Source organism: Ruditapes philippinarum, unplaced genomic scaffold (genome assembly GCF_026571515.1).
Source record: "Ruditapes philippinarum isolate M1 unplaced genomic scaffold, ASM2657151v2 ctg18500_1_1_1_1, whole genome shotgun sequence".
NCBI classification, from domain to species: domain Eukaryota; kingdom Metazoa; phylum Mollusca; class Bivalvia; order Venerida; family Veneridae; genus Ruditapes; species Ruditapes philippinarum.
The window spans coordinates 1-16200 of NW_026856446.1; the positions used below are offsets into that span (position 1 = coordinate 1).

General features: G+C 32.7%; 1 protein-coding gene and 1 long non-coding RNA gene across 2 annotated transcripts; both read right to left on the reverse strand.

The window, feature by feature from the left end:
- Positions 1 to 491: 491 nt before the first annotated feature.
- On the reverse strand, positions 492 to 12553 carry LOC132746550 (small ribosomal subunit protein eS7-like). The gene is made up of 6 exons (XM_060735735.1): positions 12488 to 12553; positions 9125 to 9199; positions 8123 to 8317; positions 7257 to 7321; positions 4825 to 4975; positions 492 to 608 (listed from the first exon to the last, which is right to left on the reverse strand). Exons 1-6 carry the CDS (start codon positions 12551 to 12553, stop codon positions 540 to 542), a joined length of 621 nt encoding a protein of 206 aa, XP_060591718.1. The 3' UTR covers positions 492 to 539.
- Positions 2864 to 4815, reverse strand: LOC132746551 (uncharacterized). The gene is made up of 2 exons (XR_009627992.1): positions 3903 to 4815; positions 2864 to 3785 (listed from the first exon to the last, which is right to left on the reverse strand). It is a non-coding gene; the product is annotated as an uncharacterized LOC132746551 (long non-coding RNA).
- Positions 12554 to 16200: the final 3647 nt, after the last annotated feature.

The window sequence follows — 16200 nt, forward strand, 5'->3', positions numbered from 1 at the left end:
TGCCTTGACCCATGCAAATGACACCATCTCATGGTAATAAACATTTGTACGCATGAAGATAGGCTCTTCAAAAAAGAAAAGAACAGATATGGTAATAATGTGACATCATTAAATAGTACTTGGGATGCAATTTATGAAAATCCGAAACAGGATTTTATGAACAATGCTTAGATCTTATCCAGATTTATCTCTTCAACACAAACCAAATTTAGCCAAAATAATCTTGATGTTCATTTTCCAGATTTCTCGATATTTTCCATTCTTTAAATCAAATATCCTACTTTTATATACACACACATATAATATATGGAAATGCAACTCAAATACCATTCATCCTTTTTGGAGATTATTAAATTCAAGATTGACCATTATAAACAATGTATAGAAACAATCCATAAAACTCACTAAAATCACACCTGCCTCTTATGGCTTTAAGCCATATGGAAGTTTTTTCATGATTTAGCATATTTCTTTTATCTTTAATAACACCGTTGAGTTTTTTTCTCTTTATTTATTTAGAGCTTTACAAACACAAGCATTTATTCTGGAAATTCAAAGTTAACGTCTTTTCCTGTAAGTTTCTTGTACACAGCTGTAAATGTGTCCAACTGAAACAAAAAAAGAAAGGCATTATAAAAAGTACCTACACAATTAGATTTTTTACTGTCTGTTTCTCATTAACTAGATCATCAATGTGTGCATTATCAGATATGTATGACATCAATTATAAATCAGTCATATGCTTGTCAAGATTATTCATCATATAATGCTGCTTTCACTGAATTAATACTTAAAGGTCAACAGCCCTGTTTCCACTCTTTTATGTCAGTTTGACATAAAATAAACACGGCACAACAATCACAAGACCACTATTGAAATCAAAAGTGATTTGTCTTTACTGCAAATATAGAGCCAGATCACCATGCACATTCATGCAGTGTAACCAGGCTCAATACTGTTTGGACTTTCAATGGTCTGTTCCAAATTCAAAGCTTGGCCATTATAAGGCTTTTTTTCTTTCTTTTATAGCAGTGGCTGTTTAAAGGCCTCTTCCCCTCTTGAAAATTCTTTAAAATCATGCAGTTTTCCCCAAAAAATTCTGTTCGTATCGTTTATTCTTACGCTATTACAAACTAGAAATGTGTCATCATGCCACGGATGCCCCCGCATGCAGCCAAAATTTCAGATGTTATAATATTTAGTTCCAAATTTGTTTGCACAAATTATTGTTTTCATTTTAAGTTCAAAGCCCTTTAAACTTTTCAATGTTAACACAAACCATTTTCATACAATGTTCAAGGCACTGAAATTATTCAGTCTTATCCTTTTGAAAATAGCATATTTCATATTTGTAGCCAAAATAATGGCTACATACATTTCCACAAAAGTATGTCAGTGCTGAAACTGAAAGTTCAAAATTTTATCCAATATTCAAGAAAGATAAGTTTGTCCAAAATCATTGAACCACGACCAAATTCAAACTTAAACTGTCTATTCCTAAGATGTATCTATATTATTTTCAAAGTGAAAGGGACATAACTCTGCCAAAAAATCATCGAACCATGACCAAATTCCAACTTGACCTGCCCATTCCTTTGACATATCCATATGTCAAATTTGAGTTGAATATGTAACACTGTTGGGTAGATAATGAACAGAAACTGTAAATTTCATATTTTTTTCAAAGTGAAAAGGGCATTACTCTGCCAAAAATTATTGAACCATGACCAAATTCGAACTTGACCTTGGCATTCCAAAAAAATATCCATATGTCAAATTTGAGTTGAATGTGTTGTACTGTTGGGGAGATAATAAACAGAAACTGAAAATTTCATATTATTTTCAAAGTAAAAGGAGCATAACTCTGCCAAAATTCATCGAACCATGACCAAATTCAAACTTGGCCTGTATTTTCTCATGACATATCCATATGTCAAATTTGAGTTGAATGTGTTGTACCGTTGGGGAGATAATGAACGGAAACTGAAAATTTCATATTATTTTCAAAGTAAAAGGGGCATAACTCTGCCAAAAATCATCGAATCATGACCTTATTCGAACTTGACCTGTATTTTCTCATGACATATCCATATGTCAAATTTGAGTTGAATGTGTTGTACGGTTGGGGAGATAATGAACGGAAACTGAAAATTTCATATTATTTTCAAAGTAAAAGGGGCATAACTCTGCCAAAAATCGTTGAACCATGACCAAATTCGAACTTGACCTGTATTTTCTCATGACATATCCATATGTCAAATTTGAATTGAATGTGTTGTACCGTTGGGGAGATAATGAACGGAAACTGAAAATTTCATATTATTTTCAAAGTAAAAGGGGCATAACTCTGCCAAAAATCATTGAACCATGACCAAATTCGAACTTGACCTGTATTTTTTCATGACATATCCATATGTCAAATTTGAGTTGAATATGTGCAACCGTTACTAAGATAATGAACGGAAACTGATGATGACGGAATGACAGAATGACGGAATGACGGAAGGACGGAATGACGGAAGGACGGAATGACGGAAGGACGGAATGACGGAAGGACGGAAGGACGGAACGGGGTAACACTATATGCCCCGGCCATTACATGGCGGGGGCATAAAAATACTTCATATTTTTCCAACTTTGAAAAAAAAAAAAACCAATAAACAAATTCAGCAGGGCTCAATTTAGGAGAGGGTTAATAAATTGAGGTCAGAACAGATCATCAGCATTATTTATCAGTTATATGCTTGTCTATATATGCTCATCATATCAATTTTCCCAATATTTCAAGTCCAGATAGTGAAAAATAAGTCGCAGTTATGATATTGAAAAGAAAATTTACAGATTATCATTGCATTCATGTCAAAATGATCAGAACAAATCATCAGCAATGTTTATCAGTTATATGCTTGTCTATATATGTTCATCATATCAATTTTCCAAATATTTCTACTTACAAAATGGAAAAAGAAAATTTACAGATTATTACTTAATTCACGTCAAAATGATCAGAACAAATCATCAGCAATGTTTATCAGTTATATGCTTGTCTTCAAATGTTCATCAGTTCATTTTGTTATTTCATAAAACTATTAAGGATATTGTTAGTTCAAAAATATTTTGCTCTTCTCAGTGTAAGAAATTAGGATTTGAATCAACTAGGCTGGTCAGACTACCAGATTGGAATATACACTAGCCCAAAAAACATTTCACTAGCATTATTCATTTGTTCAAAACAGTTGTTTATATTGCCTCTGAAAATGCAGTAGTCTGGTCGGGCTTGTTACTGTGAAAAGTTGGTAGCCCGAGGAGAAATTTAGTAGTCTGGGACTATAGGACTACTGCTAATTTCGAACACTGTCTTCTTGTCATTTGTGATGAAAGCTTGAATCTGATTTTAACCACTCCAGTCTTTCAGGAAACCTGGTTATTAGACACATTTAAGTTCTTTAAAAGGGTTCCTAAGTTTTATTTAGAAAAATTAACAAAGGTTCTTCTTGGTGATGCCTATATTAATTATCTACTTCACAAAGTTTTAACCTCCAGTTGTGAAGTAGGTAATTATTATTTAAATGTTTCCAGAATGATTTTATATAGTATTATAACACTACTTTTCAGGAGCAGGCAGGTTTGTTGGGTGGAACTGACCTTTGTTAGCAACATCCCTTCAATAATTTGAGTTTCTTTTACTGTATATCATTTATGTTTAGGATCAGAACAACATATCAGCACTGTTTATCAGTCATATGCTTGTCTTTGTTTGTTCATCATTTCTTAGTTAACATAACCTGTGTAAAAACCATAAACCTTCTTTCTGCTTATATAACCTGTGTAAAAACCATAAAACTTCTTTCTGCTTATATAACCTGTATAAAAACAGTAAAACTTCTTTCTGCTTACATAACCTGTGTAAAAACAGTAAAACTTCTTTCTGCTTATATAACCTGTGTAATAACAGTAGAACTTCTTTCTATTAGCCAGCCGATTGATTTTCTCGATATATAAAATGAAAAGTCCTGATTCCCCCCCCCCCCTTTATATATTTTTTAACCTTACCACTTGAAATTTTGAGGTGTTTTTTTCCAATGAGTCCAAGTTTTTACACAGTCCATAAAGAATTAATCAAGAACGTTTTACCCTTAACAAGACAAAACCTTTGATTTACATGACACTTAATCCCCAGAAAGAAAGATTTTTTTAAACCTTTTCTAGAGTCCAAATGATTACCAATTAAACATGCATGTTAATTACATCTAACAGACTTTGTATGCATTCCTATGTGCAAAAATATGTATAAGCTGGTTAAGTTATTGCCCTTTCCAATAGTTATGCCTTTCAAAAAGTCACTTGCAAACTTCGACAGCTTGAATTCTGGTCATTTAATTAAGACCGATACACAAGTCCAGATGCCCCGGAAATTCTTACGCAAGTCTCTTTCACTTTGATTTACCAAACTTCAACTATGCTTGTTATAATCCTCAAATATTTCGATATTACAATTGCCCATAAGAGAATAAGCCTATGGAATAAATGCTGGCAGTAACCTTGTGGATTAAGTAAGGGTGGCCAAGTGGTTTAGAAAAGTTGCAATATGGTTTATGTAACATTGTACTTTACCCCTTAACAAAGTAAATATAGGCCCTATTGAGAGCACTTCATAAATCAAAAGTACTGACAAAACATAGGAACAGGATTTCAGAGTGGTTCAAATATTTTTTTTTCAGATTTCATCACAAACTAAAATAGGTAAGCTAAATATTTCTCTTATATTTCAAACACTTCCAGACAGTTGAGTACATATATATATATCATAAAATTTTCCTCTACCTTGTGCTCAATATTTGTTTGTTGTGTTTTCTCTAAATGAACCTTGATGAGTCTTGAACCATCCAACTTTATTCTGATACGTTTACCAACAATCTCTGATGGAAAGCAAAGATCATCCAATATACATTCATGTACAGCAGTCAATGTGCGGCTACAAACAAAAAGGTAATTGTTTATAAAATACACATGTATCCAGCAATTAAACAGGAGATGCTAAGTTTCTGCAAAAGTATAGAGATTTAAATATGTTCAGCTATTCTGAGTGCTTGATAGTAAAACAAGAGCCTGGATATTTTAGAATTTTCCAAGTTAACAAAGGGCTTTAATTCTTTCAAAATCCATGTTTATTTATTGACCTTAAACAGTGTCAATGTGCTCTCAAATAAGTGTGTAATGTTTCAATCCATTCCCTGCAGTAGATTTGGAGATACCAACCTACACTCAAAAAAACTTGCTGTTGCAGACATCTGGGCAAGTACAATAGCTCCCCTATTCATTAAATAGTTGAGCTTAACAGAGCTCCAGATAATTTTTTTGGCCAAGGGGTTTTTACCCCTCAAAATTTAGAGTGAGGGGTAAAATGCAAATTCTGAAAAACTTAAGGGGTAAAATCTGTCAAAAAAGCATTTTGCATTTTTTATAAACAAATTAAACTTATTGTTTTATTTGTTTGTTTGTTTATTTTCTTTCTTTAGAAAAACCTTTACAAATTAAATACTGATTTAATGTGAAACAATACAAAACATGCCATGTAAAGTCATACTTCCAAAGTATACTGGAACTCAAGTTTAGGAAACACAGCAAAATTATCAGGGCTTCCATTTTCAAAATTTGGAAGTCAAAGACTTCAAAATCTCTGATATTGGAGGTCACATTATATGGGTAAAGAAGGAAAAGTATTGATTTTTGGAAGTCACAGGACAAAATGATAGAGTAAATGACTCCCAAACTTTCACTAATGGAAGCCCCGAAATTATTTTATTTTCTAGGAGTCAATAGTTTTCTTTCTTTATTTCTGTTGGCATGTACCTTGTCATGTACTCCAGTTTGAACAATTATAGTTGAAATAAGAATTAAAGAAACATAAAGAAGACTTTTTATCTTTCCTTAAAAAAGTATTGGTCTGAGAGAAAATTGTCCGTAACTGTAGACAGGGTACGAAAATATTGAGTACAAAACTGCAGATGAAAAACATGTTATTTTGTTCCAACAACAAAAGTTAAAGAAATTAAAATATATTTTTGTTTATATTGAGGCATAAGCATGTTAATAAGATGCCTAAACAAACGTAATACTGTGTTAACTCCTACGATGATTATCTGGCAAAAATTTATATCAATAATTTCACAGGTTGATTTCCGGGAGTTACCCCCCTTCCGTATTTCCTGCTACTTTCGTTTTTAACATGCAGACTTCCCGAAATACGTCGGTCCGACGGACATGTCCGATAAATTTTGATCAGGTCCGACAATTTTTTATTCCTGATCGGTCCGACTGTCCGGCTTTTATCCAAGCCGCATGTATACAAAATGGCGTCGCTAAAGGTGCCAAACCTTGGAAAAAACGAAAATCTACGTCAGAAGAGTGCGCAGAACAGCAATAAAAGGATGAAAAGAATAGACCTGAGACAAAATTTAATGAAAAATGGAAGCAGAACCATGAATCATTGGTGTATGACAGGGAGGAGATGAAAATCTCCTGTACGGATTGTGCCGATTTTTACGGCAAAAAAATAAAAAACAAAAAGTGTCTTAGAAATACAAACACAAGTTTTTCGTTGATTTTGATCAATTTTATTTGGTCCGACAGATTTTGTTTCGGTCCGACAGATTTTCATGGTTTGTCAGACCGAATGTCTGACAGTTTTTTTCAACTTTCGGGAAGTCTGAACATGCGTTGTTGACAACAGAATTTTTAGTTTTCAATGCAATAAAATGGAAATATATTTTATTTTTATGCTCAAAACATTTTCTTTCTACATATCAAATGTTTACACTTATATTCTGTCACGCATACATTTTGACATACGAGCGTATTTTCATTTTGTTGTGCGTAACTGTGACGCACGAATTTTGAAAGTGATGCGTATTTTAGATTTTCTATGCGTATTTTACGCTTATACGCACGCTATCTGGAGCTCTGGTTTAATATTTATAAATTTTAAGCTCAAGAGGATCAAAAATCTTAAATAAGTCTGCCAAAGTTATGCAACTTGTTATATTTGATGCTGCTGATAAGGAACAACTCTTCCATGTTTAACAATAACCTCTTTAAAAGTAAAGAAAATAACTTGTATGTTATTGTCATCACATATCAACTATTTGTTAATACTAGAAATGATTGAATTGAAGAACTAAAGAAAACACAAAGAAAAAACAAAAGAAAACACTAAAGAATGTCCATATTGTGGGGATATGAGGAAATCACTTTACCTCCTGGGTCTCTTTTGCTTTTGCTTATTCTTGGTTTTTCTGGTTGGTTTTGGCAGTATACGCCTCTATAATAATAAGAAACAAATCATATTTTAAGCAAAATTGATTGACCCAAAGTGCAAATCTGAGTTTGAATAGTAATGTTTCTCAAATCAATCAATAAATTTGGTACCAATTCAAGTAATAATGTTACAAAGCAATACAAAAATCATAACTGTAAATTTACATCTTTGCATCTTTATGCTATTAAAATTCTTCGACAGAGTGCAAAGGAAGCAGCTATTACTGCTAAAATTGTTTGCATATACACAAGTGCAACATTGTTTGCATATATAGAAGTGTAACAGTTCAAGGTCAAACTGGTACTCCTTAATATTCATTTATTGCCAGAATAAATACAACAAATAAACCATAACTCAAGTCAACATACTCATTATTTTGTAAGACATTTTAAGTTCTCTATTCTTCTAGCTCAGATATTGTCAGTTACTTGTTTCTTTTAGCCTGTTGCTTTTTTTTTACATCTAAACCAAGAAAAACTATCATGAAGTATTGTTTTTAAAAAATACCACACGCTTTATCATCAATATAAAACTTCATATATATCTAAGAATATTGTCTATCAATGAAAATGCTATAGATAAACTTTTTTAAATAACAATTATTTCTATAACATTCATGATATAAATTTCTGAAGAAAACTTGTTGTAATATTCCAGTAATACTTGCAACCTTTTTTGTTCAAATTATATTTTCTGATCATATCTTGGCCCCCATAAAAAGGGGATAAAAGATTTTCTAACATATATGCATCTCCTGTTTGCATATTTTCACAATGTTTTCAATAATAGTTGCAACTTACAAACCTGTGCAATGAAAACTACATGTTTTCCACTGAACTTCTTTTCAAGTTCTCTCACCAGACGGGTCTGGATTTTTTGGTAGCTTTTCAACTGTGGTACAGCACAAAGATAATTATGGCCTTCTTGCCAGCAACATCGATCTCCTGTAAAAATCAATATGTTGTGAACTGTGAAATTATAGGCATAAGTCTGCAACATCTTCATGACATGAAAAAAGGAACATGAAACTGTCTTTTCTTGAAAACAAGTCATTTGAAACAATATAATTAGATAGATTTACAAAAGTTATTAAAATCAAGTTTTTTAAATAGTAAAATGATAACACTACACTTTTAAACTTATTCATAGAAATCTTTTATGCAACATAATACTTTATTGATTTATTTCTAACAAATATAATATATTTAATCTTGCTGCTGTAATGTAAAGTTCTCTCAACTGGGCTTTTGAGATCACTGTTCAATCTCCAGCTCTAGAGAGCCTGCAACAGAAATAAATAAATCACTATAAAATCATGACATAGGGTTTAGAACATTCTGTAAATAAAGAAAATCCAAGAACTGTTCAAATATCTCACACTTCATCTTAATGATGCCAACTTAAAAATCGCACTTGATCAGTGATAATAAGCAGATGCAGTGGGTTTTTCCCCACTTCTTTTGGAATGGTGCAAGTACTGACCAAATTGGCCAAAATGTGTTATTTTGAATTGGGAATTTTAAATAATATCCCAGGTACACCTGGGAATTTGTTTTACCCAGAGAAAAATGACAATTAAGCAAAATATACACTTAAAAACCATGTTTATTAACAACTTTAAGTGATTTAAGCGAGTACAATAAAATGAGTACAAAAATATTTTTAGATCTGAAAGCACAAAATGAATTAGGTATGAATATTGCTCATGTGGTTGTACTTGTTTTTCTCTTGCAATATGGTCCAACACATTTTAAAATCGGACTTATAAGAAAATAATAAAAATAAACTATGATAGATTCTATTTACCTGAGATATTGAGGACTCGAACTCATCAGGCTTTTCACCCGGAGGTTTTACAATCTTAGCTCTCGCCGAGTACATCTGAAAATAAAAGCAATAACTAATGACTAATTTTGTACTTTTAATAATTCAGGACATTTTCACCCTAGCACCGGGGGTATACAGAAGGCTGCAGTTCCCATTTCCAATCCAAAATAGCTTTTTCCCCAAATTCAAAAAAAGATATCTCAACACAGGGCTTTTTTTCACAAGTTGGGGAAGCAGCCCAGCCCTTAATTTTGGGGAAAAATTACATGGTATATTTGCAAAAGGGGAAGAAAAAACTTGATGTAAATTCAATATTTGGGGAAAACTGCATGATTTTAAAGAAATTTTCTTTGGGGAAGCAGCCCTATACCGGCCCCTGTAATAGAGGGTAAAAAGGCCCTGCAACAGTCAAATTTTATGAGAAATAGTGAACTGTTTCGACTTGCTTCTTTCCCAAAAAAGCTAGGAAACATCCTGTAATTTAAATCTATTTGCCTTGAATTTTAATGAAATTAATATAAAGTGTACAAAAAATTATATAAATTACATTTGCACTGATTCCTATTGGATACCTAGGTAAAACAGTGCCAAACCCTGCTACTATAACAAGTCAAGCCAATATCAGTGTTTCTGCCAGCTCTGATTTTCTGAGGGGTCTTTTATGACCCCCTGTATGATATTTTAGGGGTCATTTCAAATTCATAAGGGTTCATGCCAATAAATTTAACAAAAATGTAAAAAAAAAAAACAGGTAACACTTTATAAGTTTTTATTTACAATATTTTGTATATTTTTTCGTGAAGAATTGGTCAATCTCTGCTATTTTGGATTATTTGTCATCCAATAATAACGCTGTATTTCTTAAAAATTATGTGTGTGTTAATTTTCATAGAAGAAAGAAAGTCGAATACTATATTGAAATTTGTTCATAGTCGCCTTCTATTTTTCATAGTGCTTCATAGTACCGCCTAGTGACGTTAATCAAGGCCAAATAAAGCTTGACACTAAATATGTTAGTGTTCATCCTTAGCTGTTTTACAGAAATTAGAAACATCTCCTGTCGCTATCGCTCCCTTCGAAGTTTCTAATTTCTTGTAGAACAGCACAGATGAACACTAACATATACGCAGACTGCATTTTCCAGCAGACAGTTATTCGTTCGCAGAATTATGACTTTTACAAAAATAAATAATTTTGTCTGGCGGCTTTCAATATATGCAGTAACGTATATAAATGCAAGCGTTTATTAACTAGTTGAAATGGCTAAATGAACGCCGGACCACAGGACCCGTAAAATTTCATTTCTCATTAAAATTATAGTGGATGCCCACGGTAAACATTCGTACATTTTATACTGAATTGACGGTTTATAAGTCTGTATATCTGACTTGTGTTGAATTCTTGCAGTCACAAAATAGCGCACTAACTAAATTTCATTGCGTCATGGGCCTGAAAATAGTGCAGCCAAAAACGCAAAAACGCCGCTCTGGCAGAAACACTGCAATATGCGGATATGTTGAACTACCAACACAATTTATAAGAATTTTCAAGACAAGTTTTTAAAACGATAAAAATATTCCCCTAGATGCATTGAACCCAGGTCTAGGATTTCATGATATTTACGGCAGTCTGTTAAATTTTTGGACAATCCATTAATTTTTCAGGTTTTATATTCATAAAATTTACAACATCAAGTGAAGGAAATAGTAAAAGTTTGTATACAAAAAAACTCAGGTTAAAATGAATGAGGTTACAGATTATATGATTAAAAATGTTAACAGTCATTGTAAGATTCAGAAACAAATTTGAATGACTTTCAATTTTCCACTTTTAACAAATATTTCAAAATCATCATACAAAGATGGAAACGCACACCAAAGCATTTTAATACAAACAAGTCAATAAAACAAACTTATCTTAAGCTGCGGATTTTAATGTAATACTAAAAAACCCAGCAAATTTTACATTGGTATTATAAATTTATGGACCAATCCATAAATATCATAAAATCCTAGAACCTGTTCAAAAGAATTAAATTTTGATTTTGTTTTTAAAATGCTATTTTCTCTTCTATTGAGTCTAACTTATTTAATTTGGGTGCAGTGAGTGACACAGACCTATGCCAAGGCAAATTGATACAATGGTCGATTACTAAATTTCATGACATACTTAAAATACATAGGGATTTACTGTTTAATCGCATATATGCTACTAACGTTTCTCTTACAAAAAATTTAAGATTAAATGACTGCATGTTAGATATGAAATTTAATTCGGATCATAAATCAAAACATAATTCAACGGGCAGCATTTCGTTTCATTGGATGAAAAAGGCTCGTTAGGATGGCATCAACTGGCGGCCCAGAAAAGTCAAATGCTCACCGAAGAAGTGCACGTCCGGATAGTAAAAATATATAACCATCATTGTTGAGGCATAGGAATTAGTAAAATAAATCATGTGTTTTGCTGTTTCAGGCGGATTTTCGAACAAGGTATTAATTGTATGTACCTTTCTGTATTGGGATAACCGGAAAAGGAAAGTTCACTTGCCAATGAGACTGGAAACTCAATAATCCTTTGGAATAAAAACATTACCGTACTTTTACCGGACAAAATCCCTTAAAAACTTCGGATGATAATTTAAAAAGCAGACTTGATAGTTTTTTTGTTTGTTTGTTTGGGGTTTACGTCAACACCGACACTACGTATAGGGTCAAGTTTCGGCGACGTTCCGCTTTACTGGTGAAAGAAGACCTTCAGATGCCCTTTCCGTGCATTATTTTCAGGCATCGAACGGGCACCGAGTAGAACCACCGCAACCCGTTTCCGTAAGCTAGCTGGATAGCTTCCTACATGAAGGAAACCAAAGGGTTCCCTTTCGGGGATTCGAACCACAGCGGGGAGGGGCAAGTTTAGTTTGAAGTCAAAACGACCCTTAACCACTCGGCCACGGAAACCCCCAAATTTCTGACAGAAACTAATATGAAAATATTACCAAATTAAACCTTAAAAAGAGAAAGGGGACTCAATATATTTTTTAAATAAAAGGCCAGAAAAACACTACTATCTAGAAAACATATATTTAGGCATCGAGTTGGTGGTTCTTATAATTAACGCTCTAGATAAACATTGTTAAAGTGCCGAGGTCATAAGAACTACAAATATTAAACCTATTGGGGGGGGGGTAGTTGTCTTCCCCAATATTGAACTCATTCAAGTCCAAATCAAATAAAATAAAAATGGCTTTTCAAAGAAGTTTAATTCTAATTGCTACCAACCAGGTAGAATTATCTAAGATGTCACGTTGTGGAAAGGGTAGTCAGACTAATATTCTCTCCCTACCAGTTCCTCCCCTGACGGTTTCCTCCCTGCACTGTTCTCTCCTATTTTGGGGAAAACCGTCTGCATATTTGCAAATAAGCAGACAGTTCCTCCACATTCTTATTTTTATTAAATTACATTATTATTTAAAAGTATTTCTTTTTTTCCCATTTTCTCTCCCTATTTTTATCACTTTACATGAGATGCAAATAAATTGGAATATTTAAAAAGTCAGTTTTGTTATTAGTTTCGAAATAATTTATAATACCGGAATTAATAATTTTTATTCTTGTGTAGTGTTAAATATATATTAGTATACTTTTGCAGTGCCAGAAATAAGTTTTTTCGTCCAAACTTAACTATAGTTGAAAAAGCAATTTATGTAAACATTTATGGCATTCCGTTCAGGTTCACAAAACTTGCTAGAGATAGCAACATTTAAAAACACAAAAGTTAAATGAGAAGAGTTAAAGAAAAATAAACACACCGCCTAATAATCTTTAAAGGAAAAAAAAGAAATTCTTAATCGATTGATAAATTATACAAAAAAAATTTGGGACCGAAACCTCAGCTGTCTTGCATTTGATATGTTTAACTAAAAAATTTACCACACAACTTTACCTAGGCCGCCGTTACGCCGACAGTATGGTAAATTTGTCGATATTTTAAAGTTATATGGCAAGGCCGCTTGACTTAAGATATTAAACACAATATGATTAACTGTTTTACACCGTTAAAGTGGACTTGACCACCGCGTCACAAATAATTATCCTAAACCCACAGTTAGATATAAATAAAGGGTATTTTATTATAAATTGATTAAATTAAGAAAAAAAAATATTTTAGTTGAATTGTTTAGATTTTAGATAAGTTGTAACTTTATTATCAATTCATATAAATTAATGTAGAAAAATAACTTTAATGAAGTATTAAAGAGGTTTAATTCATGTTTCAATTTTGTTACATTTATCAGCAAGCCAATAAATGGGTAAGTTTATTGTTAAAAAATTTGATATAAAGTTCAGAGAAAAAAAATATATTTATTGAAAATATTTAGACGTTAAATAAAATTTTGGTAACTTCATTATCAATTATATAAATTTAAATTAGATTTTTTTTAGCATACCAAAGTTAAATTATTTCTGATCTTTTTTTCATTTGCTTCACTTATTTTGTCTTTGCACTCTTAACTGAAAATTTTTCATGGCGCTGAAGCCAGACTTCGTAATTCAATTCATAATAAATATTTTCTGAGGCGTATTTGTTTATTTTTATAGAACCCCCAAAAACCCAAAAACCCCTTTTGGGAGCACCCTTCCCCTATCGTTAAGTGGGCGCGACATTTGGGTTATAAAAAAGGTTATTTTTTATTTTTTTTAATAAAAAAATGTTTAAAATTTTTTAAGCAAAAATGAATTAAAGAAATTTTTAAATTTCTAAAAAATTTTATACTTTTTTATAATGAAAAAAAAAGGGGTTCAAAACACCATTTGTTAAGTTTCTGTTAGTGGGGTAATTGGGGGGTTTTTTAATTTATTAATTTTTTACTCCCCGAAAACAAGGGGCTGATTAATTAAAAATTAAAAAAACAAACTGGAAAAAGTGTTGAGGGAAAAAGTATTTTTTCAAACTAGACCTTAACATAATTACAGGGGTCTAAAACACTGTCCAATAATCTGTATCTCGCAAAAAATGAAGGTGTTTGATAGGATTTAAAAAAAAAAAAACAAAAAGGGGCCATGAAAGGGCCCAAAGTTTGTTCACCCGAAATTATCCAAAAAATCATCCAAACCAAATTTCTTTGACAAAACATTCCCGACCAAAATCTATGCAGGTGAGTCAAAAAGTTTACAACCCACAGTTTTAACAAGGAAATTTTCCAATTTTTGAGCAGTTTCGACCTTAAATTTTTTTCCCCGGTGGGCCAAAAATTCAAATTGACCTAGAAACATCAAAAACAACTTTCAGGGCCAAAATTTCCAGGATACTTGGATCAAAACAATAGCAATTGAAGTTGGGTTAAAAAAAGATTTTTTTATTTTTTGCTCCGGTGACCTAGTTTAAAAAGCGATTTGAACTCATCCCCGCAAATTTCCCAGACAAGCAAACTGACCCGTTTGATGATAATTTGGGGTTTGAAAATTTTGACCATAGAAGTTAACAAAGGTTTTTCCATAATTTGGGGGGGTTTGAACCCAGTTTTTATCCCGCATGACCCCTGTTCGATCTTTATTTAAAACAAAAAAAACAAACTTTCAGGGGCCCCAAATTTAAAAAATATTTGGGGTTTACAAAAAGTAAACCCCTAGAGTGGGTTTAAAAAGATTTTTTTTTTTTTAGCTCCTGTGACCTGTTTTTTATCCCAAAGTCCCCTGTTCGATTTTTCCCAGCAATGACCCAACAAGTTTCCTGACCAATTTGATGAAATTGATCAAAATTGTGACCACTAGATGTTAACAAGGTTTTTTTTATTTTTTACTCCTTACCTAGTTTTTCATCCGAGATGACCATTTCGAACCATCCGATTAAATTACCTAGACAAGTCTTGATCAAGTTGATGATGATTGATCAAAAATGTGACCGCTAAAGTGTTAACAAAGGTTTTTCTATTTTTTTGCTCCCGGGGACCACTTTTTCATCCGAGATGACCCATGTTCGAAATCATCCAAGCTATCAACTAGACAAGCACCTGAAAGTTTTATGATGATTGATGCAAAAATGGGGACCCTGAGTGTTAACAAGTTTTTTTATTTATAGCTCCGGTGACCTAGTTTTTCATCCGAGATGACCCCTATTCGAATCTCCCCCTATTATCTAAAAAAGCATCCTGACAAAGTTTGATGAAAAGGGGCTAAAAATTGACCACTAGAGTGGACAAGGTTTTTCTATTTTTTGCTCCTGTGACCTAGTTTTTTTTCAAGATGACCCTGTTCCTCATCCAACAATTGAAAACAAGCTTCTGACCAAGTTTTTTTATGATTGGGTTTAAAAAAATGACCACAAGGGGTTAAAAAAAGGTTTTTTTTTATTTATAGCTCCCGTGACTACTTTTTTATCCCAATGACCCATGTTCGAACTCATCCGAGCTATCACCAGACAAACATCCTGACAAAATTTGATGTGATTGGGTCAAAATTGCTCTGGGGGTTCACAAGGTTTTTTTTTATTTTTTGCTCCCCTTTTGCTTGTTTTTCATCCCAGAGCCCTGTTCGAACCATCCGAGCTTTCAACTAGATAAGCATCCGACCAAGTTTGAGATATTGAGGCAAAAAGCGACCGCTAGGTGTTCACAAGAAATTGTGGACGGCCGGGCGGATTGATGCAAAAATGTGCCGCTAGAGTGTTAACAAGGGGTTTTTTCTAATTTATGTCCGGTGACCTTTTTTTCATCCAGATGACCCATATTCAACTCATCCGAGCCTATTATCTAAACAAGCATCCCGACAAAGTTTTATGATGATTGGGTCAAAAATGTACCACTAGATGGTCCCAAGGTTTTTCTATTTTTTTACTCCTGGGGGACCCTAGTTTTTCATCAGAGATCCCCTTTGAACTCATCCAAGAATTTATAGACAAGCTTCTGACCAAGTTTTATGATGATTTGGTTCAAAAAAGTGACCACAGGTGTTCCCCTTTTTTAATTTATTAACTCCTTTTACCTACTTTCACCGGGGTGACCCAGTTGAACTCATCCAAACTATCACCTAACAAAAAATCCTGACCAAGTTTGATGA